The sequence below is a fragment of the Dermacentor andersoni genome, chromosome 3 (assembly GCF_023375885.2).
Source record: "Dermacentor andersoni chromosome 3, qqDerAnde1_hic_scaffold, whole genome shotgun sequence".
In the NCBI taxonomy this organism is placed as follows: domain Eukaryota; kingdom Metazoa; phylum Arthropoda; class Arachnida; order Ixodida; family Ixodidae; genus Dermacentor; species Dermacentor andersoni.
In genome coordinates, this window is record NC_092816.1 from 32,578,310 (window position 1) to 32,605,384 (window position 27,075).

Genomic DNA, 27,075 nt, shown 5'->3' on the forward strand with positions numbered 1-27,075 from the left:
TTCTGTAATTCCATGATTTTGGGCACCACCTATCACTAAAGAAATATAAACACCACCTATGTCGTCTTTCATTTGGTTGTGTATTAAATACAAGAAAATTTTAACTCCTATAACTTGTACAATACAGTTTAGGGCATATCATGCATGTTGCATTTAGCGCCCTTTTATAATGAACTTATGGCGCTGTAAGCGCTATGGCATCAGACTGCGTGTTATTTTTTTCTCTATAATCATCGCAAGACGGCGCTTGCCAAACTCATGTCATCGCTCCATTTGCCTAGAATATCAGCGTGGATTCCTGCTGCGTCTTGTTAGCGAATGGAAACTCCACATGAAATGCATCCTGAATGACCCGTAAGGCAGACCTGCTTGCTCTGAAATGAATTTTCTTACACCTTGTGCCCATCTATAAGTCTCCCTTGTGAAGGAGTTCTGCCAGCGCATGCCATGCGTATAACGTAAACATGTGCCTCGCAAGGACGTCCTTTAGAGTTTGGGACGTCTGCATGCTTCTCGTGTAAACAAATGCACCTGTATCCATGCTCTAACTATGCACTGGGTGTTTCGCCGACTGTAAGTTGTGTTTTTACTTTCCAGATCTATCCGACATATCCGTTTACCTGCGCGAAGCGCACATCTTCGAGCTTGTGCCCGCATAACTGCACTGCACCATGTCCGGCTCACTCAGCCGGTCAGTTTCCTTGAGTCCCCTTGATCCGAGTCCCCCCAGCCAGCCGGTGTCGGGATCACCGCCCAAACTCACAAGCTTACCTAAAGACACAAGGCAACTCGCGGATCTAACTATTTCTCCACTGAAGATATTCGTGTCGGCCAAGAAGCGAATCAATGATGTATTCGTGGGAATACAGGGATACGTGGAAGAAAGCCACGCCTTTCTTGCAGGTGAGCCTTATCTTACTATAATCGTGCTAGTTTCTTTAGCAACTGTCAAGAGCTAACTCTCCTTATGAGAGCGAGCTTTTAGTGATTACGAGTGTGTGCCCCAGATTTATTATCTGCTTTCGTGCCGCGCGTTCAAGAAGTGTGCGATTTCGTCAGTGTTTCTTACTTTCTTTTCATTCAATAGAAGATCGCAAAAAAAAAAAAGAGAAAGCCCGTAGGAAGCAGGCTGGGGTTTCAAATACAAACCCTCTAGCCCTGTAAAATTATGCGACACTCACTGACGTCTTTTTTTTTTTTTTTATATAACCCGATTCTCATGTTCACACCAAAAGCTCTGAAGTGAGCGCGAGTGTACTCGAGTTAAGTGTTTGAACCACTCGTACCTATAGTCGCCGTTGAAAGGGCACTTATACCTATGGGAATTTATTCATACTAACCTGTGTGATCACTGCACTTCCTTTCCTTTGCCACCCATTCTTCGATTCTATGCATTACATGACCTCAGCCCGACTGCATTTCTTCCTCCTAATCTCAACTAGAATATCAGCTAACTCGCCTATTGCTCTCAAATCCACGCAGCTGTCTTCCTGTCTTTTAACGTTACACCTATGATTTTTCATCGACGCTATTATTTAAAGACAGTTCGTGTGCCCTCACTCAATGTTTTACACCTCTGCCAGCTTGGCCTATATAGAGAGTGCATGAGTGGTGCGCAGCAGGTGAAACAAGAGAATATATGTGCTAGGTTCTAGGTATGGCATTCCAGTCTGAGCAAGTTCTGCATCACTGTGGCTGCATGACAAAAGATTGTCTTTAAAACATGGCTGCTACAGAATGATGTCCCTCTCCTTGCTCCACAGTGCACTACACTTGCTTTCGCTAGACTAGTGGGCTGGGAACGTTGAAACATTGGGTCCGTACCTCATTTTTCATGATCCTCATGAGCCATTTCATTTTGCGTGCATATTTATAGCCCTCAATTCTGGTATGGAAGCATTCAAGGCTGAAGACTGTTCTGAGGTGGAAAAGTTCAAAGTCAAGATTACTGGCATTCGAGATGTCTTGTCACGTGATCACATGAAGGTCGTCTTCTTTGGCAGGTAATGTTTCTTCAACTGATGAAAAGTCTCACATTACCTTGACATTGTGTTCCATGCTGCAGATCCTACAGTAGTTGCTGTTGCGTAGTCAGTACATTGGTCATTTCTATCATTTCTTTAGGACCAGCAATGGGAAGAGCACAGTAATCAACTCCATGCTACAAGATAAAATTTTGCCCAGTGGTTTGGGACACACCACAAATTGCTTTCTTCAAGTAGAAGGATCAGACAGCTCTGAAGCATATCTGTTGACTGAGGACTCCAGTGAGCCGAAGAATGTAGAGGTACAGTCTAGGGTTTTGTTTTTAAGTTCACCAGAACTTCGTAACAAAAATTGATTTTCAGGCGATACATGTAAAGGCAGCTTGTGTTAGCAGTCGTTTCTCGTCTATTGTTCTTAAACTGTGCTCTTTATTTTGCATTAATTGCTATCTTTCATGTTCTTGTAGTCTGTGCTGCAGCTCGCCAATGCACTAAACTCTGAATCACTTGGCGAGAGTGCACTGGTAAGGATCTTCTGGCCGAAGGACAGATGCAATCTTCTGCGTGATGATGTAGTTCTCGTTGACAGGTATGAGCTCGCCTATCACTTGCATTTGTATGCTCTTGCTGGTAGGCGCCATAATTGCAGTCAGTCACTTTTGGTGAAACTCGCGTTTTGGGACACAACATGCAGTGCTATGCCTCACTGGAGGTCTATGATGGGTATCCTGTCAATTCACTTGAGAACTAGGCGACATGAAAATAATGCCCTTGGAGTGGTGTGTCATTAATTTCATCTTACTTGCTTTGTCTGGTTTGGCTGATCGGTGTGCTTTAAAGATAATATACTGAAAGCTGTTGAATGAAAACACTGTCCCAGTGTTGTGAATTTCTGGTCCGTAGATGCAGTATTATTTTCTAATATTGTCTCATTGATAAAGGCAAACCATATCGCGGTCTGCCTCCTTACGTGCACAAAGATTATCTTTCAGCTGCCAGTGGTTGTGCTTGTATTTTATAGCACACCTTTGTTTTTTTGCCAGGCTGTTAATAATGTATTACGTTATAAACTGTGCTTGAACTAGCTATAATGCAAGTACGATTATTTTGTGCTCAAATTGGTTGTTTTGCAGTGAGGCACTTACATACGCTCCCTACTTTTCTATAAGGAATGCTACGTCATGCTAACAATGCACGTGCCGTTCTTGACCTGTGCCGTTCTTAACCTGGGAAGGTACCAAGCACACAGCATTAAAGAAAGTAAATGCAAGCAAGACAGGCGGCATTTATTGTTGTAGGACAAAGATACGCCCCAAAGCGTGTAAACTGTTTTCAGAGTGCAGATGTGACGAAAAATTTTGATGTATACCATATTTATTTTCAGCCCTGGCATCGATGTGTCCCCAAATCTTGATTTGTGGATTGACAAGCACTGCTTGGATGCTGATGTGTTTGTGCTTGTGGCGAACGCTGAGTCTACTTTGATGGTTACTGTAAGTCGTTTGGCAATCAGCATTCACTTCTAAGTGACAAAACTGTATTTCGGACAATGCTTCTAATGAATTTCATCTGCAACTTCTTTTTTTTTTTTTTGTCGACGAGGATGCCTAACAGATTCTAGAGTCTCTTAACTGCTGTATTAGTAAAATCTTCCATTTCAGCAAAATCACCAGTGCCTCCGATAATACTAGAAATTGCAACTTTTAATCATATGTTGAATTATACACAAGTACACATTTTGTATTAAAAACATTGAGCATTGTTCTAAAAGGTATGCATTAAGCACTTTGCCATTGTCACAAACATTTGCCATAGATATGTCTTTCTTGTATCTGTAGCATTGCTACCATAGTGACTGATGCTTCTAGACTTAAAAATGCCACTTAAAAATATTTGATCTTGGAATTTTTTGTAGCATATCTTGAACAAGATTCACAAGATCTTTTAGTTAATTCTTGGAGGTTTAGAACATTGGTTTAACAGAATGCTTGCAAGGAAAAAATGTGAACACTGTTCTGGCATTACCATGGCAACAACGTTTATGTGCATATCGAAAGGGAAACGCTACTACCAAAGTTGTCTATGCTGTGCTTCCAGGAAAAGAACTTCTTTCACAAGGTCAGCGAGCGCCTTTCGAAGCCAAACATATTCATCCTTAACAATCGCTGGGATGCATCAGCGTCAGAGCCGGAGATCATTGAGAAGGCAAGTAGGACTCGCATGTTTAGTATGTACTTTGGCTACACATTAGTAGTTACCGTATAGTATAGGAAAGTAAAAGAGAACATTGTCAAAGTTATCTATTTTCACTGCCCATGAATGTGCTACATGCGCTTTTCTTTCTTTACACATATGTCACTTTCCCCACAGGTACGAAAACAACACCTGGAGCGAAACCTTGCATTCTTGGTGGACGAGTTGAAAGTTGCCAATCGCCAGCAAGCTGAGGACAGGGTGTTCTTCGTGTCGGCACGGGAGGTCCTCAATGCCAGGCTGCGCAAGCAGCAGGGCCTACCCCAGCATTGTAAGCTTGGCACTCGTGTTTCCTCTGTGCGCTGTTGTACATTCGTCTTTGCACATGAACCTTTCTAAGCAATGTAGTCTTCCATACCTTTATAGGGGCCCTGCAATGCTTTTCTAAGGCAACCATTCTTGCTCTAACGTACTCTTCTTAGCATGTCAAAGAACTAAGAACAAAGGGAATTAGAATAATCAACGCACGCAAACCCCAGTTACAGACCGCAGAAACTTTAAAGCACGGGCAAAATGAGAACTACCGTTGTCTTGAACTTCCGTAGCTCTGGATGCCACATTTCACTCGCCTATGACATAGAACTGTGGTGCCCAATAGCAGCAGAGCATCGAAGTTACGTATCAGAAGTTGGTGTGCCGTGGTTGCCAGACCTGCTCAGTTTTCTGATGGCATGGCCATGGCTTTCGACGTCTGTTGGTGCACGGTCCTGTCTCGGAGGCCATGATGTCACTTCTGTGGTTGCAGCAGCTTCCGTGAGATGCACGTTGGAGCACCACATGCTCTGCATGTTGATGGCATCGTTTCCAATATTAAAACACCTTGCACTTGAATTAAAGACTGTAAAATGTAATGACATAGTTTTTTTGTTGTACTCTGAATATTGCACATACATAAATAAGACAACACATTTTTAACCAATAATAATACTGCCACACATCAACACCTTGTCCATCGCATGAAGTGCACAGAAATGCCACATTGTGATGCTGCTATCTGTGTTGGCCAGCAACCTTTTCAACAGCATTGCAGGAACCCTTTAACCACTACAGTGAGATTTACAGTTATTAAGTGAAATAATACAGCAAATGGTCCCTCTTTTTCTGGTCTCTCAGAATGTGTCGTCGTTAAGAAAAGAAAGTTGTCCATTATGGCCATGACCTGAACAGTCATTAGGACTTGGGGCTTTGCTTCAATCATTTGCATTGGCCTAGCCCTGTTTGATATTGTGAAGATGCTAGAGGCTCTAGAGGGCCACATATTCTTTAAAATTAGGCCAGTGCCAGCATCCAGAATTGAGTACTTCATGTCTGTTGGTAAGGACACACTGGACTACATTTTCCTGAGAGGCAGTACTTTTCCGTATTGCGTATGAAATACTTTCAAGCAGCAACTTTCTTATTTTCTTATTTATTACTTCCTTCCATACTTGCACACTCTCTAGCATTACCTTACTGATGGAGGGAAAAACTTGTTTCAGTGCTTTCCTGTACAATTAATGGAAAAACAGGTCATTGAACAAGGCCACATACACTAAACATGCTGTTGGGTGGTTCCTCCCTTTGTCATTCCTTCTGTGCGAGTTGCAACCCATCAAAACTATAGTCTTGCTGCAACATGGCCAGACCTTTAACTCCTGGTGACATTTCCCTGCGCTCAATCAGTAACTGTAAAAGTGATAACTAACACCTTCCTGTGGGGTTTAATAAATAAGAACAAGGTTAAGATGAAAATGTACCTATATAGCATAATAGGAACTACTGAATGGATAACGCATACAAATGGGCAGAATACAGAAGCACAGCATAAAATGGTACCACTTCTTCCCAGATTGGAACGCTGAGATCACAAAAGCCTCGGAGAATGAACTTATATGGCAGTTATTATATTCTGACCCATCTTCAGTTCTAATACGCACCCAGCTTTCTTGGTCAGGAGAAAAAAAGTAAAGCACTGCCCTTGATTGTAATAGACACGCATCAACTTGCTAGTGAAATATGTATTGTAGAAGAATGTGGTTTCTTGCCAGTTGGTATGGGAATTCAAGAACCTAACTGCATGAAAAGATGAGAACCAGGCTGACACAAACAAATAAAATGTACTCAGCAAAGGCTACCAGCTATTTTTGCTTGTACAAATCTATTCTTCCCACTTGCGTCATCCACACACAGAAGTCACAGGAACACCAGACGTCTGCAGTGTGCTTCATTTTCCATTTGTTTTGTGAAACAGTTGGGAAGTGCATCTTCATGGTTGATTTCTTGGCTCGGCGCAGTCATACCAGAGCCTTCCTGACTTCATTGTTGACAATGTCAAAATACAGCAACACAATTCTAAGACATCCATAAAGAAAGAAAGAACACGCTGGATCTGCTTAAATGCATGAGTTACAGCATGCAGGATATGCATAATGTGTATGTCTTTTTGCTTTAAATACAAACAGCAGCAGAGAACAGAAAACAGCCATTTTGTTATACTGCTGAAGGTTGAATGCTTATAATCTAATGTTAGTTTCACACTCTTTATTAATGCAAGAGTAACTTTCACTTCAACTTCTGTTACAGGAAAATGTACCCATTAGAACCATATAAATAATTCATGAAAGGATTTCCTTTTAGCCTCATGGTATTATCAGGTGGATGACTTTTTTTTTTTTTTTTTTTTGTGAAACTTGCTCAACTTGGAAGATTTCCATAGGACTCATTTGCTATTGTGAATAATTATGCTGAAGTGTTATACCCGTGCCGCAAGGGCGAGGTTAGTGCCATTAAAAGTGTAAGACCTTAAGTTTCTTAATGCCATTATATTTCGGTCGCTGCTGCAACACATACTTTATGACATTAAAGGTCGCGATGACGATAGCTGAAGTAAAACAGTTTAGTTTGCTTTCCAATCTTAATACAATAAAAAGTTATTTAGGGAGTAAGTGTTTTAAGAAATGGTGTGAGAAACATTAATAGGCACATTTTACGTAGTTTACTTCAGGAATGTCATTGTTGCACCCAGCCGTAAACTGTTTGAAGCCGAAGCTGGCTGAATGGCCAATCCATAGTGTAGCTAAAGCATTAAAATTGGAAAAATGGCACTCACAGCTTCAAAACTTTCAAGCAGCGATACTGAAGACTTTGAATGTGTGCTCCAGTTTGTTAAGGGGGGGGGTGTGTGCATGTGCTTCTTCTTGCCAAACATCGTCAAGAACTTCGAAGGCTTCAGTATGAGGCCAACAAAGCAAGGAATCACCGCCGTGCAATCGAACAGCTTCTCCTGGCTTTCTTTTAAGTAAATTGAATAATATATTAGTTTTTATCTACATGTTTGTTTGTTTAATATCATCAGAATGGAGCCACCATGGCTATGGCAGAGACTTTGGAAACGAGAGTACGCATTCACTGGCCAAGTTAGTTGTAATAATTGTAAGAACACACTATGCCGTTAGAAAAGAGGTCTTCTTAAAAGAAAGTGAAGAGTATATTAATTATTCTTGACTAAGAATTCGGTTAGTCTCATCAGAATGTGGAGACATTGGGAACGAGAGTACGCATTGGATGGCCAAGGGAGTTATGAGAATGCACTACGTTGCGAATGGCATTAACTTTGATGCCACTAAGCATGTCTGGTGGCACCCTGTGAATGGGATTAAAGTTTAAGACATTAGCAAGTTAATGTCATTTTCTGTGCCCGTGTGGCATGGGTATTTGCTTTGCAGAAATTAAGAAATCTCTAGATTTTATAAACATTTGACTCAGTTTTTACATCTGCTCTCCACCATTGCTGTATCTATCAGAATTAGTGAGGCTCTGTTTCTTTCTTCACCTTCTGTGCTCTCTCCAGTCACAGTTGCACACACTTCAGGTATTCCTAAGTTCTCTGCCTCAATGCATGCCAAACCACTTTAAGTTATTTTTGAGAGGAAGCTTTAGCTCAGAGCCAGCTTTGATTTCCCTATTCAAATAGTACATGTGAAATGTACACATGCTTTTATTAGACAACTGCTAGACTGATTTCAATGGCCATTTACTGCAATTTAGATACAAAGCAGAATTTACTGAGTCTAACAAGCAGAGTTTTGATTTAGGGCCTCAAATATTTTACGAAACCTGCCAAAAATCTGTAACATAAAGAAAAAAAAATTGAAGCACCAAGTTTACAAACCTATAACTCTACACCAAAAATCAGACTTCACAGCTCTATAATGTGCATCTGCTAAAGAATCTAAAGCAGAAAATTTTCATATATCAGTTTGAAGTTTACATCAGTTACAGTTTACATGAAGCATTACAGACTTTGCAAGTGTTTTGTGAAAGTCCGACTCACAAATTACTGGAATTTTGCAGAATGGTGTACAATACATCAAGTTTGTTGACTTTAAGTACCTTAATGGGTGCAGTTTACAGAATTCTGACATTATTATTTATTGTCAAGTTGCAGAGTCGAAAAAGTTGTTACTAGAATTTCTTTTCTTTCTCCACTTTTGCAATTTCCAACCACTTTTATTAAAAATGGGCCATCCAAGTAAAACATTTGCTGCCTACAGTTACTACATTATAATTTCCTTTAAAAGCCTCATAAAATTCAGTGCATGGCATGCCAGGCAAAACTGTTTCTCCACTTCCATGTATTTAGATAAGAGCATCAGAGCCTGAGCCAACACCTTAAGGAATTCTCTGGGCAGACTTCCTTATCAGGAATTCTATTCAGAGAATTACTTACTGGCAACAAATAACGTGATGAACAAAGGGGCAAGAAAGAAACAACACCAACACAGTGTCATGTTTCTTTCTCATCCCTTGTTTATCGCACTATTCATCGTCATTATGTAATACCAACTCGCTCAGTATTCAGTACCTCAGAGAATTACTCGTGCCTAATGTGATGAGTGAGCAGTTGGCAGAATTGGCGGCAGGAAGCTGTCCGTGAATGTGCAACAAAGAGAGCTCAAAGAGAGCTCATCACTTGTCTTGTCTTCCATGTAGCGGGCATAGGTCTTGCCGAAGGGTTCCAAGGGAGGTACTTCGAATTTCAAGACTTTGAGAGGAAATTTGAGGCAAGTGACCTACTGCGACGTCCATTCACTATTGATGAAATCGGGAGCATACTGGTTGGCACATGCATCACTAAAGGCTCTTTTATTGTACTCTTTCTAGGAGTGTCTTTCCAAGTCTGCGGTAAAAACGAAGTTTGAGCAGCACACACAAAGAGGGGAGAAGATCACAAGTGAGCTACGAGCCATCATGGACAAAGTTTACGAGCAGGCATCATTGCTCAAGTGAGAACCTGGCTGATGGCCACTTATCACTGTGCATTGTTCACACTGCACTTTTTGTTGTGTGTCCATCAACTGCACCTCTTATTATTATACATCTATCACCTCTTGAGCACCCTGGTTTTAATCAATGATCTATATAAAAGGCAGCCATCCACATTACCCCAGTGGTAAGGCATTGTTGGCTGTGTTGCAAAAACCCTACTTTGTTGCATGGTACATAGTGGCATGGAAGTTTGTTTACACAGCAATGGCCACAATGTGCTAGTGTTGAACAAGTATTGTTTTTGAAAAAAGAGAAGATAAAAAAATGTCACCCTGGTGGTTATATAAAAAGTTATTGCATGAGAGGTCACTGTAAGAGGTACCAACGTGCTGTTGGTACATCTTGCTTACCTCTTACTACCCAAATCTACTTTTTTCTGCTGGTAGAAAGCTTTAGCTTGTCAGTACACATGTCTTCATTTACAGACTACTCTTCTTCTATGACAAAACGCTTTCTTGCATTTCGAGGTCACCTTGCGCAAAATTGCAAATGCCTGAACCTTGTGGCGACCTTTCCTGAAAGCATGGCTGCCTTGCAGGCAACCCTTTTTTATTCCATTGTCTTGTTTTACCAGAGTGCAGTTGCTGGGCAGAAAGATTTACTATGGTGGCACTTCAGGTCGACCTCTCATCCCTTGTCAATAAACTCGCACTCGTTCTACATGCCGCAGTGTCCTAATGGCTATGGCATTACAAGTACAAGGCCGTACGGTAAATTGCCAACCACAACATCCGCATTTCAATGGAGGCAAAGTGTGGAAAGACTTGTATACTTGAGATTGAAAGGCCAATTGCAACAAACTTTTCGACTGTGCAAGAAACTTAGTTTAAAATGTAAATATAGAGGAGCCTCCATCCAAAATGACGTTTGAAATAATTTGTGTGCACCCGCACTTGTGCATGCACGTGTGCATTCGTGTACTAATATTTTGACATTTTATGCACTCACACAAAGCTTCGCTGTATATAGATTCCAACTCGTTGGACCTGCTGCATTCTTTTTTTCTTGCCTTGCTACCGCTTAATTTGCTATCTCTTGGACTATCATTATGATCTTTCTTTTTTATGCCATACATGTCTTTTCAAAAAAATGTTGCTGCTGGTTCTTAGACCTGCCTATATTGCCAGATGTCAGCAATACCGTGTTTGATAATCCTTTCACCTTCTATGTTGCTGTATATACATTCCTTGATCAATAAAATTCAGCTCCTAGTCAGCGCTTGTATATGTACCTAATTCCGCTAACCACACACACACACCATACACAGGACAGAAAAGCAGACCCTTCGGCGTGAGCAATGGGAGAGGCTGCAGTTCACGCAGCAGCAGCTGCAGCTACTGACGGAGGAGGCGAAGCAGCGCATCGGGCAGCTAGTAGAGCAAGTGGAGCAGCAGGTGGCTGGCGCCCTGAGCGAGGAGATCCGCCGGCTGGAGCTGCTGGTTGGCGAGTTCGAGCGACCCTTCCACCCAGACCCGCTGGTGCTGGGTGTGTACAAGCGCGAGCTGCACGCCTACGTCGAGCGCGGCCTTGGATGCAACCTGCGTGCCCGCCTGTCAACTACCCTGCAGATGTCCGTCGAAAATGCCCAGAAGGAGATGACTGGTGAGCATCAACGTTTGATTGGGTTGGGTGCTTGTCCGTACCATTGTGGTGCAGAGAAAAAGTATTGATAAATAGGAAATCTTTCTTCCTATGGGAGTGGCTCTACAACCTAACTAGAGGAATGAAAACTTGGCAAATGGGATCATGTTCGTTGCCTGCATTACGTGCACACTCTTGGAGGGAGAGTAGCGTATGTAAGCAGTGCACAATATACAGGATGGCTGTATCCAACACTAGCCAAGATGTTAAAGGGACACTAAAGGCAAATGTTATGTCAATGTGGACTGTTAAAATACCATTCCAGAAATCCCAAAAGGCATGTTTTGTGCCAAGAAAGCCCTTAGGTTAACAGAAAATTGCATCTGAAGGGTCCACATTCCTCAAGCGCAACTCAAGTCTAAAGCGTGCATCCGCGTGTTGGACAACATGTATATAGTAGCTCATTGTACCATATTGTAATCACTTGCCACCTACCTTTCCCTGTATCTCCCACTTCACCTTGCCCTGGTGAGGAGTAGCAGGCTAGAGACCCGCTCTCCAGGCCGACCTCTCCTCCTTTCTCTTCATTAAAATCTACTCCAACTCCAAATCACCTACCATGAGTGCGGAGGTGTCACATTTTATACACCATGGTTACTACCATCAGTGAATGAAACAACGCCCGACAGCTGGCACTGTGGTTTTTTGAATAAAACACAGCAGCACAGCCATGAATTGAGTGAACTGGACACAGCCTACAGCATTCGGGAGATCACATAGACGTGGTGTTTTCTACAACATGCGTAAATTTTTCGCTTGTTGCCGATAAGTCCGCACATAAAAGCGAATGCTACAGTTTGAATCACACATTTGTTTGTCCACATATTCGCACCATGCAAATGGTGTCCGTTAAGTTCTCATTGCTGTCAGTGTTGCCATGTCAGAAGTTGCCACATGCCAAGCGCAGTGTCTTCAGACCTTTAAAATTTGTGCTGCCAAGTTCAGTGTGTGACTCTTACACCGGTGCAGTCCTTAAACTAGTGTGCTTTTACTCGCATGTATATGGTAACTGAACAAGTTCTTAATTTTTGTATAGTAAGGGCATGATTCTCAATTGAAAAGTTGTTATTGCATATTAAAACACCCAATTCACTTATTTTTAGCATGCCTTGATCCAATGTAATTACGATTGTATTTGTTCCATACTTGTAGCGTGTAAAACACAAAGGTGGCACGTGATTACATATATGATAGTGCACAGTGACACACCAGCGGTCACAAAAGTGCTCACTGCGAGGCTTGTTCAGGCTGAGAGTCATAATCATACCTTGTACCAGATTTTCAACAGCTTGGCTTATGTTAGCTGTAACACCCTGCATATATTTAATGCAATGTGTTGTCAGCGTCATAGAACACAAAGTATCTATTTGCGTAAGTTTCGCCTCCCGTGTGACCGAGTAGTATCTGTGAGCAGCTTGAAAACTGCTGTATGCTTGCATCCTCTGGTGCCCAAAAAGGCAATCAACATTTGACAGCTTTGTAGTTGCAGTCCTGCCACTGCACTTCTGTAGCATACAAACTTGTTCGTCTTCCATGGCATCACATGCAGCCAGTCAATTCTTCTTCCTCGACACCTTTGTCTCAATTTGCATGACTGTCCTACACCACTTTGCGCTGGTGCCAGTATCATCCTCAGCACTTCTGGCTCCATTGCCCACAGTACCTTAGGGTCCACATTACAGAGCATAAATAAGTACTTTAAATGGAAACTGGAGGGCACTATAAAAAGTATTGAAGAGATTGGTGGGTGTAAATGAACAGGGTTGCAACATCAGTCATTGTTTATTGTAACAGCCTACTATTCTAAGCAGTCAAATACTTAAGGGCCACCTCATCAACAAAGTGACATGTGCATTTCTTGCAATTGCACACATGATATGTGCATAGTTTAGCCGTAGTGATCACTTATGAATCTGTCGTAATAGCTTAGTGTCTATGGTGTCGCACTGCTGAGCTTGAGGTCATGGGTTTGATTCCCAGCTGTGGCGTGCACATCTGGCGGAGACGAAACACAAAAAAAAAGCTGGTGTGCTTAGATTTCAGCGCACGTTAGAGCCACCTGGGTGGTTAGCATTAATCCAGAGTCTCCCTTATACAAAATGGTATAATCAAATCGTGGTTTGACGCATAAAACCTCTGAATTGAATTAATTTGATCACTTTTGATATGCTGTGTAGCAATCGGTTACATACCACCTTCACCATTTTTTTGCCCACCCCAGGTCGGATGTCATCGCTGATACCATCGGAGCAGCAGCCACAGATGCTCAACGTTCTGCCGCGGCACAATTTCGAGGTCCTGTATCGGATCAACTGTGAGAGCCTCTGCTGCGACTTCCAAGAAGACCTGCAGTTTCGCTTTTCATTTGGCCTGGCCAACATGATTAAGTTCTTCACGCAACACCGGAAGGTGGACCCGGCCACAGGCGTCAGCTACTCGAACACGGTATGTGGGCTAAGGTGCTGCAAAGCCACTGCTTCAGGTGCCAATTAATCTTCTCAATCAAAAATTTAGTTTCACCACGTTCATCACATCTTCAGAATAACAAAGAGCAAACTGTTGCGGAACAGATAAAGGATTTTCAATTCTTCAGTGAGTCTTTTGTCAAGCTTACAGATCGTTGACTCCATGTGAGAACCCTCTACGGGAATGTCACGTATGAGAACATTAACTACTATTTCATGTCTAGCACTGGAAAGCACCCATCCAGTGTTTTGGAGAATATGTCTGATGTGTAAAACATTTGTTAATAACAACGAAAGTTGTGAACCCACTGCATGGAGATATACTGATAGCAAGAGCAAACACCCAGATGTGTACCGTTCAACCCATTTTACTAAAACGCCTTACACGTATTATTCAGTGTTGCCTATTGCCTGTTGCATATTAAATATATCTTGTTCATTGGTGCTTTTGCTTTTGATGCACCACTATCTTAACATGCACAATTGCGCACAGAGTGCCTTTAGGGAATACATATGCACTGCCTACAGATATCAAATATTGAAATATAATGCCACGATTATGCTGTGATATACAAAGAAAAACTTGCATTCTCATTAGCCAACCTATAAGGTTGTCTTAACTACGGGTAGTCTCATTAATTGTAAGGGCGAGATTAACTTTTACTTTCTAAGCTTTTGACCATCAAAGCTGTTTCTCTGTGATTTTATACAAAGGCATATTTTTCTCAGATGTTCTATGTTGTAGGTGTACCTAAACTAAGCAGAATGCCAATTTAATGTCATAGCACATTTCCGGACAAATATTTAGAAACCTGTGCTAGTGTTGGGGCTTTCATCAAATTTTTTACTGCCAGAATTCAGTTCTGTGGTTGCAAGATGTGCCCTGAAGCTGGCGTTGCAGTGAGATTTAGCTTGGAAAATCTGATTTCGCTGAAAAAAGGAAAGAACTGTACAGATAAAGAAAAGAGATTGAGCTATAACTATGTTGCTGATTTTGCTGGAATTCTTAGTTCATGCACATTGTGCTGTTCATTGTACAGCATTAGGCCTATGCTATGGCATGTAATATATTTTGCCAAAACGCTTTGTAGACCTGATAACAATTCAAATGTAACTGCTGAGTGTTTGCCCCCATTTCTTTTTACACAGCCACGGCCCATCTTAAGGGATGGCTACAGGACAACATTGACACACTTTGAAAACATTGCACTTAATTAACTGAGAATTCTGTACCTGCTACCTCAGCGGCTGTTGTGTTCTGCTGCTCAGCACAAGGTTGTGGATTCGATCCCAGGCTGTGGTGGCTGCATTACGATGGGGACGAAATTCGAAAACGCCATGTACTCAAACTCGGTGCACATTTAACAGCCCCAGGTGGTCACGATTAATCAGGAGGCCCCTAGTGTGGCGTGCCCAAATAATCATACCGTGGGGCTGGCATGTAAAATGCAGCATCTTATTTAATTTCATTAAGGTGGTCAAAATTAATTAGGAGCCCTTCACGACGTTGTCTCCCATAGCCCCAGAGTTACTTTGAGACATTAAACCCAACGAATCGATCAGAACATCCGGTCCTGGTGAAGGAAGGGTAAAAGAAAATTATACCTGCTGTTACACAAGCAGCACGGCGTCATGTCAGCCTTGAATGTGCAGATTCCAAGGCCGCAGCTGAGCACACCGCAGACCCCGAGCAACGAGATCAAAGTGTTCCCGGCAGCTCCTCCGGACTACCTGGGCATAGTGCACAAGTTGGCTGTGGTCTCCCCAACACCTCAGACTGCTCTTGGCGTGCTAACAGTCGGAGGATGTGTAAGTGTTCGTGTCTTGCGTGTCCTGCAGTTCTCATTCGATTTTCTTCCGTGCACATATGTTTGTTCACATCTGCGAAGAAACTGAATATATTATAGGAGAAACATAAGAAGCTGCTAAGCGCCATTGAATAATAAGCATAGCAATTGTTTGGTTAGAACTAGGATATTTGCGCCGATCACCACATGCAACCACCGTGCTGGAATGCTTCTGTCTGAACTCCTTGGGGAACTACACATTTTGTTTTATTCAATGGAAAGCCATCATTGTGATTTGTGCACATGCATGCAGCTGTTGGCGATCATATTCTTTCTTTCTTTGAGCATCCTACACAGCAACTGGACATTCATGTGCACAAGAAGCTCTGCAGCAGTTCTTGAGGTGGCCTAAAATGTTATTACCACAAATGTCAGGGCAGAACTATAGAGTCGTTGCTTGTTTGGAAGTAGAAACAATAAAGTTGACAAATAGAACGGATTGTCAAAAAAAGGCAGGCTACTTTACGGCAGAGCAAAAAAAAGGTATGAGATTGTGGCTATGTTTGCAGCAGCCAGCGTGCTCTGAAGAGTCATGAGGTGGAACGTAAACTTGGTCTTGGCTGTGAATTTTCTCACATGTGGTGCACATATAGAAATGCTTTCATCATGCAACCGCTGGATCTGTTTCGAGGAGTGTTGTTACACTTGAAGAAGAATGTCAGATTCTAGGAATCTTGAATTATGTAGCATTTCATTTAGGCACAAAGGTACCTTATTGTGAGAAATTGAATATTGTCAGTTTTCCAAAAATTAGGTTCTAGCTCACGGTTAATACAACTCCACAGCAGAAACATGTTGCATCTCTGTAAATTGTGGCCAGTGCAACATTTCTAGCACATGAAGTTGCTGTATTTGACATTTGCTTTAGGTTACACCAATATTTTGTCCCTGATGCTTTCTCAAAACTTTCATAATTAGAGTAACAAACTGCACGACTCGTTTGTTTTGTCTGCTTTAAGTTCTCTTATAGGGTGCAATTTACAGAATGACAATATTTCTTTTTCTGTGACTGTTAGTTAGGGCCCAGAGGCATTGTATATGCAAGCACTGTTTTGTTCCACTGCTGAGCACAAGGTCACGGGTTCCATTTGCAGGTGCCACAACTGCATTCTAGTAAGGGCATAAGGCAAGAATAGCCATGTACTCAGGTCTGACAACCCCAGGTTGTCAAAAATATTTTGGAGCCTTCCACTATAGCATCTGCCATAGCCAAGATAGCAGCACCCAAGAAATCACCACAAAGAAAAAAAAAGGGGCCATGAACTGTGTGACAACTGAAAACTTATTGGAAACAAAACCTGACGTCTTTTTGGCTGTTCATACTACATTTGTCCAATTTTGTTTCGAATAAAGTTTCAAATGTCAGACAGCGCTTGCCCATTTTTCCTTTTCTGTATCATCATCTCCTGTACACTGCTATCATGGATGAGTTCCAACTTGCCCGGTTTGCCATCCTTGTATTTCTTCCATATCCCATGTGAGGCTGTAGGGACCTGTTGCGGGAAGGACACAGTCAGGAGCTAGAGACCACGAAATCAACAAAAATGTGCAGTTCTTGTAACATACTTGTGCAATGTGGAACTGTCGCAAAGCATTAATTAGTACTTCAGTTGAGTAGATGCATGTAAGCTCTACCAATTCATTTCAACCTGCATGCCTTGGCTGCAAAGAAAATAACATTCAAGGTGCACTTAGTTGTCCCTACGTGGATGTGAGTGAAAGCATTGTGACCACCGCGCGCTGCCTAATCTCTTTCAGTCATCTTAATTTAACTGCGCCCTAATTAACACCAAAGGTCGAGGGTTTGACTCCCAACAAAGGTTGTGGGTTTTATTAAAACACGTTGGTGGGCTAGTTGGTTAGAATCCATGGTAGAGTGTATAAGTGCGACTGAACGAGGACGTAGAAAGAAACAGATACACAGACACAGCGCTTCCTGTGTCTGTGTATCTGTTTCTTTCTACGTCCTCATTCAGTCACGCTTATACACTCAACTTTGGGTTTGAGTGCCTTAAAGGGCCTCTCACCAGGCCCCATAGCAAATTTTGGTTATATGCTAGAAGTTGTTACGTGTCCTCTAGGGAACGTTCTGCCACAAAAATTTTTCAAATCGGCTCATTAATAGCTGAGATAGAAATATTTCAGTGCCGCGAACCCATGATGTCAGCAGGCGGGCTCCACTGCCAAGCAAGACGCTCGCTTCACTTGCCCCGTCCAGCCTCTAAAAGCGAAATTCCTTCTCTGCGTTCTCCCATATCAGACCTCAAGGATCGCGTGGTGCATAAGTCACAGGCCCCGCCTTCATTTTTGTTTTCTCCTCGCTCTTTTTTTTTCTTTTTTCGGTGCTACGCACTTTCGATAACGGCGTTGCGTGTGAGCTGTTGTCTCGTTCGCACTGCAAACAATTTTGCATGCTGTGCACAAGGAAACATGACTAGCGGTATAATTCAATGCTACACAAATACTGAGGCACAACAAGCGGATCATCGAGCATGATCAAGCGCTGGAACATGGTAGAAAATGGCGTAGTTTCGGTACCTGCACACGTGACCGCACGATCGTGGGAACAAGCAGATGAAGCGGAAGCACATCTCGCTTGCTTTGGTGTGAAGTAAAACAAAAAACACGCAGGCATTCCGTTTGTGTGTTTTATTATTTCTCTAAAATTCAATTCGTTAATTCAAGCAACAAATCGCACATATAACAGATGTTGTCTTGAATCATTCTCGAAGTCACTTGTCACCGCGAGCGACGTCACACTGCGGACACCAGTACGTAGCGCAGGCACACGAGTACGTCATCCTCCAGCTTGGAGCGTGGCGGCGATGAGGTGAAGAAAAAACGGCGTTCGGTTTGAAATTTCAGATCTTTCCGCGGCATGTAGCGATGTCAGAAATGGTCAGATCTGGTGAGGAGCTCTTTAATTAACTCTACCTTAATTAACTATGTCTTAATTAGCTTTACCTTAACACCAAAGGGTGTGGGTTTGAGTGCCGTAATGAAGTCTAGTTTAATTGAACCTGTCAATTATTATCGCCTTAATTAACTTTGCCTTAATTGACATAATCAACTGCCTCAGTTGGCTCACTACTTTTTGGACCATCATGGTCATTCCAACGCTGAAAACACCAAATTTTCCACCTCATGAGCCATATAATGGTTCCCCATAAAAAAAATTTTGCGGCACCAGTGGTCTCCAGACTTTCACTCGCGTCTGTACGTGACATCATGTGGTTTGTTTTTGCAGATGGTTCGTGCAATTGGGTGGAAGGTGATCGCAGTGGCGCTGGGGACGTACGGGGCACTCTACCTTTTTGAGCGGCTCACATGGACCAATCGGTCAAAGGAACGTTGCTTCAAGCGCCAGTATGTGCAGCATGCCACTCGAAAGTTGCGCCTAATCGTTGACCTCACCAGCGCCAACTGCTCTCATCAAGTGCAGCAGTAAGTATGATGAAAAGGCACGGCCATGGTGTCTCCCCATTAGCTTTAGCCATAGAGCTGCTTTCAACATCACCTGTAGGGAAATTTGGCACCATTGTCAATGTGAGCTTCCTAATGGGCACTGTGACACCATGGATGTGCTTGGCCTAAAAAACGGTCATGACTGCACAAAGCTTTCTCAGAAAAAATATTGATTAAATAATTATTGGTTTGCCCATAGTGTTTACTTGCATGAAGTGCTACAAGTAAGTGAAGCAGAAACTCACGATTGAAAGTGACACACAGTCCGGCAGTACTGATCATGTTTGATATAACTGTACAACCAAGCACGAGTCCTCAGATTTTGATAAACTGTCTCGTCACATGAAAGTATGTAAGAAAACAGCATCTTGCATGCTGTTTTAGTAAAGACCCATTGTGACAGGCGAAGTGCTGTTCGCCAGATGCATCGTCGAGGTCTCCTGGCTCTCTGAGAAAGATTCAAATCTGAAGTGCCCACTTCCTGGCATTCCTGTGCATACAGCAGCACCAGGCGTCAGTTTTGACTCTAGGTAATTGTAAGAAACACTTATGGGCTCAGCATTTTATTTTTAAATGCAAGAGCATTTCTTTGGCTACCCTACCCGACATTGGTCTGCCTATCTTGCCTCAATACAATGACTGCATAAAAAGAATTAAGAAAAATCTAGCCCCAATGAGGAATCGAGCCTGGGCCTACAGCATGGTAAGCAAGTATGTTACACCAACAGTTGAGAATGGGCATGGAGTACATGCGAAGGAGCACTGCCGCCATTGTGCTGTCAAAATATCAACATGCATGCACGGCTCGCACATGGAGGATCATAAAATCTCCAAAGATGTGCAGTGCATTTGGCTACAAAGGCGATGAAGCCTAATAGATGGACCACTCAGTTGCACCAGGCACCACTCAGGTGGCGGTAATGGGAGTTGAATAAAGCATGTGTGCTGTGTGAATGCTCTTGCATAACTTAGACAATTATCGTAAGTGGGTTCTGCCAGAATTTTTGCTCTAGCATTGAGAATAAGGGGAAGATATTTTGGGAGGTCGCTTTTATGAAAGCTTCAAATGCTACTTGAAGCACCAATAGCTGGGCCAATGACGATGACAGCACAGATGGCAACGGCAATGGCAGGCAACGGCAGGAGGGCTTGCACATCATAGATCAACCATGAGGATCAGATTATGGGTGACGACAGCTTTCTTGTCCAGCAAGCTCTGCGAAGGAGACGTGGTGGTGTGGCCTGCAATAGATTCCTCGGAAGCTAAACAAAGTAACTTTAACCATTGCTGTAAAAGAGCAACTTTTGCAGATGACGACAAAAAGATTGCAGATGTCATTGCTTGCTTCTGTATGCTTTAGAAGACATTGGAATACAGCCGAACTTGCTTACGACATTGTTTAAGTGCTAAGAAAATTCCATCGTTAAGCCGATAATTGGTATAACTGGATCACATGAAAAAAAAACAGAGAGGGGACAGACACCAAGGCATTTTATTAGACAGAATGCAGTAGTCAAACTCACTTATAGCATTACCAGTTGTAGCAATACTGAATGTAACAACAAGCAGCTGTGGCACTTTCCTTCCTTTCGGCACAGACTCTCAGTAGCCAGATTTAATTGTTATAACCAATAACACGGCATGAGAACATTGTAGTAAGTGGCTTATTTTGCCACACAAAAAGAAAACAAGGGTAGGAAAAATAGGGAGGTCAACAAGAACAGCATCCGGTTTGCTACCCTACACTGGGGGTGGGGGAAAGGGGAATAGAAAGAGGAAGAAAGGGAGAGAGTAAGCACGGAGTACGTGTGGGAGGGACACCATACACAAGGACACTATAAACGGTCTGTTAAGCCCGTGCACTTCAAGTACCGCACTAGTGCACAAATCGCTTTTCGAGCCAGTGACGGGTGTGGCCACGGTCCGAGTATCTTTGACTCCCAAAAGTTCTCTATGCTGTGGCTGCTCATTGTTATATCCAGTTGCATATTGCTAAAACCGGTGTAGCTATAAGCGGATTCGACTGTAAATAGAGCTGTGCCTCATAGGCTTTTTGGCACTGTCACTGTACTTCGATATTCCCCTTACAGTTATTGCATGTCACATTTGAGCAGCAAGTTCCTATGAAGACAAATTGAGCAATATATTATAAAAAAGCAATAAGAAAACTGCTGCTGCATATACTGTGACAGCAAAGCTAAGCATAGCTACAGAAGTGATGCAGCAATAAGAACTGGAAACTTACTACACTTTTAATTTTGTGTGACTGCTTTTCAGCAGTAATGGTGAATGGTCAGCAACAGCACTAGTGTGTGTGCTTTTGTGTTTGTATTGCTTCATCACTGTATAGCCTCATCACCTGCTGCAGAAAAGGCTGTGTAGTGGAGTGAAGGGTGAAGACACATCATCCCATGTCACAGACATATAATAAGCGCATATCTTCAGAAGACGAGCTGTACTCTTTCTGTGAAAGTCATCAAGCTTCAAGGCATGCGCATGCCTTGACACAATACTCTCTTTGAGCTTGGCTACAAATCTGTCGCAGGCATGTAGTAGATACTATATACTGCTAAATCTGCCTTGCATTTGCAGGGAACTGTCAAGCACATTTGCACGCCTGGGACATGTGGTGGACGAAGTGGTGAATGATATGGATGCAGACATCAAAAAGCTGGACAAGGAGATCGCCAAGATGGAGGAGGCCACAACCAATGCCAGAACATTGAGGTACTGTCAACAGCTTGATTCAGTGAAAGTTCAAGAATGCCTCCTACTTTCAGTGTACAGTCATCGACAAAATTTTGTGGGACATCGGTCTCGCGACAAATGTGAATTTCTACTCTATTAAGGTGTGGTGCTTGTGCTTCTAAATTAATTGATTACTAGTAGGTTGGAAAGACTACTACATGCTAAAACATTGAATTTGAGGCTATGAGCCCAGCATTGGGGAATTCAGCTTTTCTGCAAGTCCTGTGTCCCATAAATTTTTGTGGGTGACTGTACTAATATTATTAGTCCACCTTCTGTTTTGAAGTGCACAGCCAACGCTCATTACAACAGACCGTAATAATCCAATAAGAAAGGTTTATTATGTTCAAATTGTTTTTCCAAAATTAGGGTTACAGTATGTTATGAAACAATGGAACTTCTCAGAAGTCGCTGTCAATTGATTGGTTATTCCAACCCAAAGGCGATTGCAAAAATAATGAAAAAAATCTGGATTTATAAGGGGGAGATGGTGAAACAACAGATTTGCGGTGATTGTACAAACACACCAGCGTCTAGCGCCTTGCTTTTTTCCAGACGTAGCAGTCGACAACTGGCAGTCTCCCCACAAAGAATATTCCTATTGGTGAAAAAACAGTTTTGAGCAGCGTTTCTGCCATTGCGGCCAGCTACCCATATTACCGGCCCATCTGAGTGTGGTGCCACCATTGCCCGCACAAAAATCAGCTACGATTTGTTTCTAGCACAAGACAATAGTCAATAGAATAAAGTAAGCCATTTTGCTGCTGCACTGTGAGATAGCTCGTCTGCATCACACGTTTTGCATTGTAGATGCTGCAACTAGCAGGTTATCTGCTCTTCTGTGCAAATTGATGCGATGAGAAGGTAAAGTGCTCTCAAAACGATGCATTTTGCACTCGTCGGCAGTTGTGTTTGAAGTGTTGTCCGCTAAGAATTTGAAACAAAGCAGGTCAGGCCACACTAGGCCTAGTGGAACCCTCGGCATTGGCTCGGCACCAAGCCGACATCGGTGAGTGGTGGTGGGCCACTTGTGTGGTCATCTCGAAAAGTCACCATTAGCCAGCAGGGCGTTGCATGGCGTACTGATGCGCAAGGCTTTCTGCTGGTTTGTTCACTTCTTTAGATGAATGTATTTCTGCACTTTCCACAAGGGACCGGGAAAAGTTGCATTCAATGCAACGCACACATCACCACTGCATATGCTTCATCTAGACAAAGTTTGCCCGATATTTTGTATGCTGTTAGCAATATCAGTCGTATCTGAGTTTGTTCAGAACAGGATCTGTTGAATAATATAGGCAGACCAGACTAAGGGATAAGTGTGGTCTGTTATATCAGAAGGTCTGTTATGTGGGGGTCTGTCATAACGAGTGTGAGCTGTATTGCTGTCAAAGGCGCTAGAGTTGTCACCAGAAACGCTTTGTTTTAATTGTACTCTGTACAGTTGTACTCTGTACTTCCGTTAATTCAGGAGTTAATTCGTCTTCCGATAATAAGGGCACCTACGAAATCGATCTAATTATCTGGTGAGTCGAATTTAATAACATGCTGAGTCATTTGGCAGAGTTTGCCCGATTCCACAGAGCGAGAAACATTTAGGAGTGGAAACTCCGCTGTTTGCGGCGACCAGAAAAGGTCACAAGCCCGCGGAGCCATTATCATGCTGGCAGCCTGGAAAGAAATTACCGCCGTTTCGGTTGCCAGGGCAACCGGTCGAGCGTGTTGCTCCTGTTCGGCTGCGCGCACCTGACTTCTTTTGAGGGTATGGTGGAAGGGGCCGGAGAGCGCTCCGGAGCCGCCTGCCCGGGCGCTGCATTTTTTTTTTTTTTTTTTCGCTGCAGCTTCTACGACGCGCCGCATGGCGCCGCCACTGCATACGGCCCCATCGGCGCATACAACAATTGTGACCTTATGTGGTCGCCCGCGCTCGCTCGCGCTGACGGGAGTTTCACCTCCTAAATGTCTTACTCCGTGCCCAATTTTAACACGCCCCTAAACCAGACTTGCGCCCACTTTCTCTGTGTCTAATGTAGTAAACTAACTTAGAACTGACATTAAAGCTGCTAAACAAAGTGGAAACCTAACGCCCACCTGACTTATTCAGCAGGAAAAGTTGGCAGCCGGTTTCCTAAAATCAACTTCGCCAAACTTTTTTTTTTCTTTTAAGTCAACCTTGCTGCAGTACAGATGTGTTATGCGGCAATGCATGTAAATGGTGTGACGGTGGTTTTGTGTCCAACTGCACTGCACAGGCAATTTTCAGCCCAATTTTCTTTCAAGAAAACGGTGTGTATTATAATTGGGTAAATACCGTAATCAAGCGTGAGCTGCGGCTATTGCTTGAAAATCATTGTAGGGTGGGCTGAAAATAACTGTCTTTGACAAGAAATGACGTGTGCTCAACACGTTCACTGACCCCTAAGCTCCGCCGAGACAGACGCTGCCACTAAAGCGGTCGCTGTTGAAGTCACCATAGGGGTGAGGTGCATGCATGCTGACAGGTGAAGGGCAAATTATGCAGCAAAAGGCAATTTTAGGATCGGAATACGCAAGTTTGAGCCTATATAAGTGCATGGGCGCTGGCTGCCACCTTTGGCTGGAATCGAATTAAGTGAAAAATTTAATTAACAGAAGTCTACTGTACTTTGTTTCATACATAGCAGGCAATGCTACAAAAGCTAAAGAGACTTCTCTCACTGTTTGTATCAGCAACCGAAATGTAGTGCGTCGCATATTAATAAAAAATATTAGGTACCTGCCATGTAATTCGAAGTAAAATTGCGTCTCATACTTCTATGTCACAAAACATGGCTGTTTATTACATGAAAGGCATCGGGCATCTAAATATTTTTAGCACCGTACGAGTGGAGTAACATGTTCCTGCCACCAGCAACCACAGCGCATCACTTGCACCACAACCAAAACATAGTATGTTGCCTACTAGAAGCACAGATGTGCATAACTAACATGTGATTGAACGTAGACTTGCATCCTCAAGCAGCAGTTGTAGTATGTGAAGCAGTTACCTTATAAAAATTTTGCAGATCAAAAACAACGGCACTGCAAAATGCGTGAAATAAGACTTCTATGGCTGCGCTGCTTGTGTAGATTCTGCAGCATTGCCTCTTATGTATGAAACAGAGTATAGTGAAATTAACTGCTAAGGCACACAGTCCTACTGCAGCATCAAACATGCATACTTCTGTTAAGTTCGCAATACTCTAACCTCAGTGTTCAGACTCGAAACGTATGTGCAAGATGTTACTAACAGAGATAGTACATGTCACAGGCAACAGAATAGTAATTCGCTTGATTCTGTGAAAATTGTGGCTTAAGCTTTATGTCAATGGTGTCGCATTCATGTCATGTATTGAGTGGCATACAGAGTATACTACATGATTTACTACAGGCCTCACATTGCTGCAAGGCCTGTTGAGGAGTTACGATAGGCGTGTTAACTACTCAAGGGAGCATGTGAGTACTCAGAAGAGCAGGAGAACAGTGGGCCGTGCATTTGAAATGCTTCCTCTATATGTTTATATAATTTATTTAAATAAATCGACCCTGGGTTTTACCTGCCAAAACCACAATCTGGTTATGAGGCCCGCTGTAGTGCGGGACTTCTGTCTAATTTTGACTACTATTGCTTCTTTCATGTGCACCCAATGCACAGTAAACAAATGTTTTTGCATTCCGTACCCAGAGGAATGCAGCTGCTAGGGCCAGGGATTGAACCCACAGCTTCGAGCTTAGCAGTTCAATGCCATAGCTTCTGAGATATTGTGGCAAGCCATATAAATTCTTACTATTTGGTTTGCCACTGTGGCATTCAGTTTTTCAACTGTCTACCGTGCTTGTGTGTGTTGTTTCTGCATAATTCTTCTGAGCATGCAAGTTCAGATGATTCACTGAAGAAACAGCACATTTTAATGTGTTCTATGTTCACTGCCACTGCCTCATGAGGGTACCAAATTACTATCTTATTTCTATGACCAGTACCATGCGTGCTATGTACCGAATCATGCACCAAGGAGAATGCTATTATTCTTGCCAACCCTAAGCCCTATGCAGTGTTCAGCAAGCAAGCTTCCCCACATACCAAAAATCAAAAGTGGTTCCATGCATTTGACCTGCAGCATCCAAATGAATTTGACAAGAACTTGTCCTCCATTTAGTTAGATTGTAGCTGAAGAACTAAGCAAATGCGGTGAATAGCAGAATGAACGAACAAGTTATAGATAATGATTTGACAATCTAAAAAAAATTTATGTATGCCCTTGTGTACAGCTGCAGTAGTAGTGCCAGGTCAGTGTAGTAATATACATAATGTGTTTTTCAAACCTAAGAGAGGCTAGCCTCGCTGCATGGTTATACTCATGCTTACATTATATTTGGGAAGTATATACTAAGCAGATCGCATGCTTCTTGAATTGACAAGCGTATGGCCAGGCATCGGAACCAGAATGCTTTAACTTGTTTGTGAAATTTCACGACACCATTTCACAACACGAGAGTGAATTATTGTTATTCCTCTCATTGCAGGAACAAGGCTGGTTATTTGATGAGCGAACTGGAGACCTTCTCACAACAATACCTCCAATATGATCAGTAGAGTATGGAGACATCATTTGGCACTGGTCTTTAGTCTTCTGTTGGCCCTGACGAAAGCACCTTCTCGAATTTCTTTGAGAAGGAAATGTTGACAAGCATGCATGATGTTCAATTTCAAGTCACCTTCTGTTTGTTTTTTGCCTTGCACAATTTTATCGTTAATATAGTTTGAATGATTGAAGTCAGGCTATGAATGGATTGCAACAAATACATCAATTTGCTGTAAAAATTAGTATGCAAATTTAATGCACTATTAACAGTTTTCATAATGAAGTTGGAAATTTCTTGTTTCCTCATATTGCATGCAAGTTGCTTATGTCAGACGCCAGCATTATGTAGTTTATTTGCGCTAGATGGCTGTGATTCTTCACTCTACATCTGTTGTTTAAGCATGCCAAGAAGAGCTCTATTGCCTTTGTTGCCATCTGTGTTTCGTAGGCCTGTTCTTTTTTTTTTTTCTTAGAGCATGCATCAGTTGTTGGAGAATGGCTGGTTATTGTAGGTATTTTGCTGTGCATGCACGGAAATGATTCAAGGAACATTATTCTTGTTCAGACTGATTTGTATTGTGCAATAAATAAAGCTGGAAAGCACATCTCTATTCTACGAAACTGCATTTTGAAGTTATGGCATGTGGTCACTGCATGTAGTAAATAGGACACTTCATTTTCAGGCAAAACCCAAATACTGCATCCTCATATCATTTTTGTACTACCGTAATAATTCGCATAATGAACGCACTTTTTTTCCTG

At 42.5% G+C, this 27,075-nt stretch overlaps 1 protein-coding gene across 1 annotated transcript; it reads left to right on the forward strand.

Annotated features, from left to right (window-relative positions):
- Window positions 1–245: 245 nt before the first annotated feature.
- Marf (Mitochondrial assembly regulatory factor) lies at window positions 246–26,939 on the forward strand. Its single transcript, XM_050169646.3, has 16 exons — window positions 246–354; window positions 598–903; window positions 1,877–2,003; window positions 2,125–2,287; window positions 2,453–2,574; window positions 3,370–3,478; window positions 4,083–4,190; window positions 4,356–4,509; window positions 9,210–9,280; window positions 9,381–9,502; window positions 10,813–11,147; window positions 13,408–13,631; window positions 15,305–15,460; window positions 18,746–18,942; window positions 21,557–21,691; window positions 26,255–26,939. Exons 2-16 carry the CDS (start codon window positions 672–674, stop codon window positions 26,322–26,324), a joined length of 2,325 nt encoding a protein of 774 aa, XP_050025603.1. The 5' UTR covers window positions 246–354; window positions 598–671; the 3' UTR covers window positions 26,325–26,939.
- The last annotated feature ends 136 nt before the right edge of the window (window positions 26,940–27,075 follow it).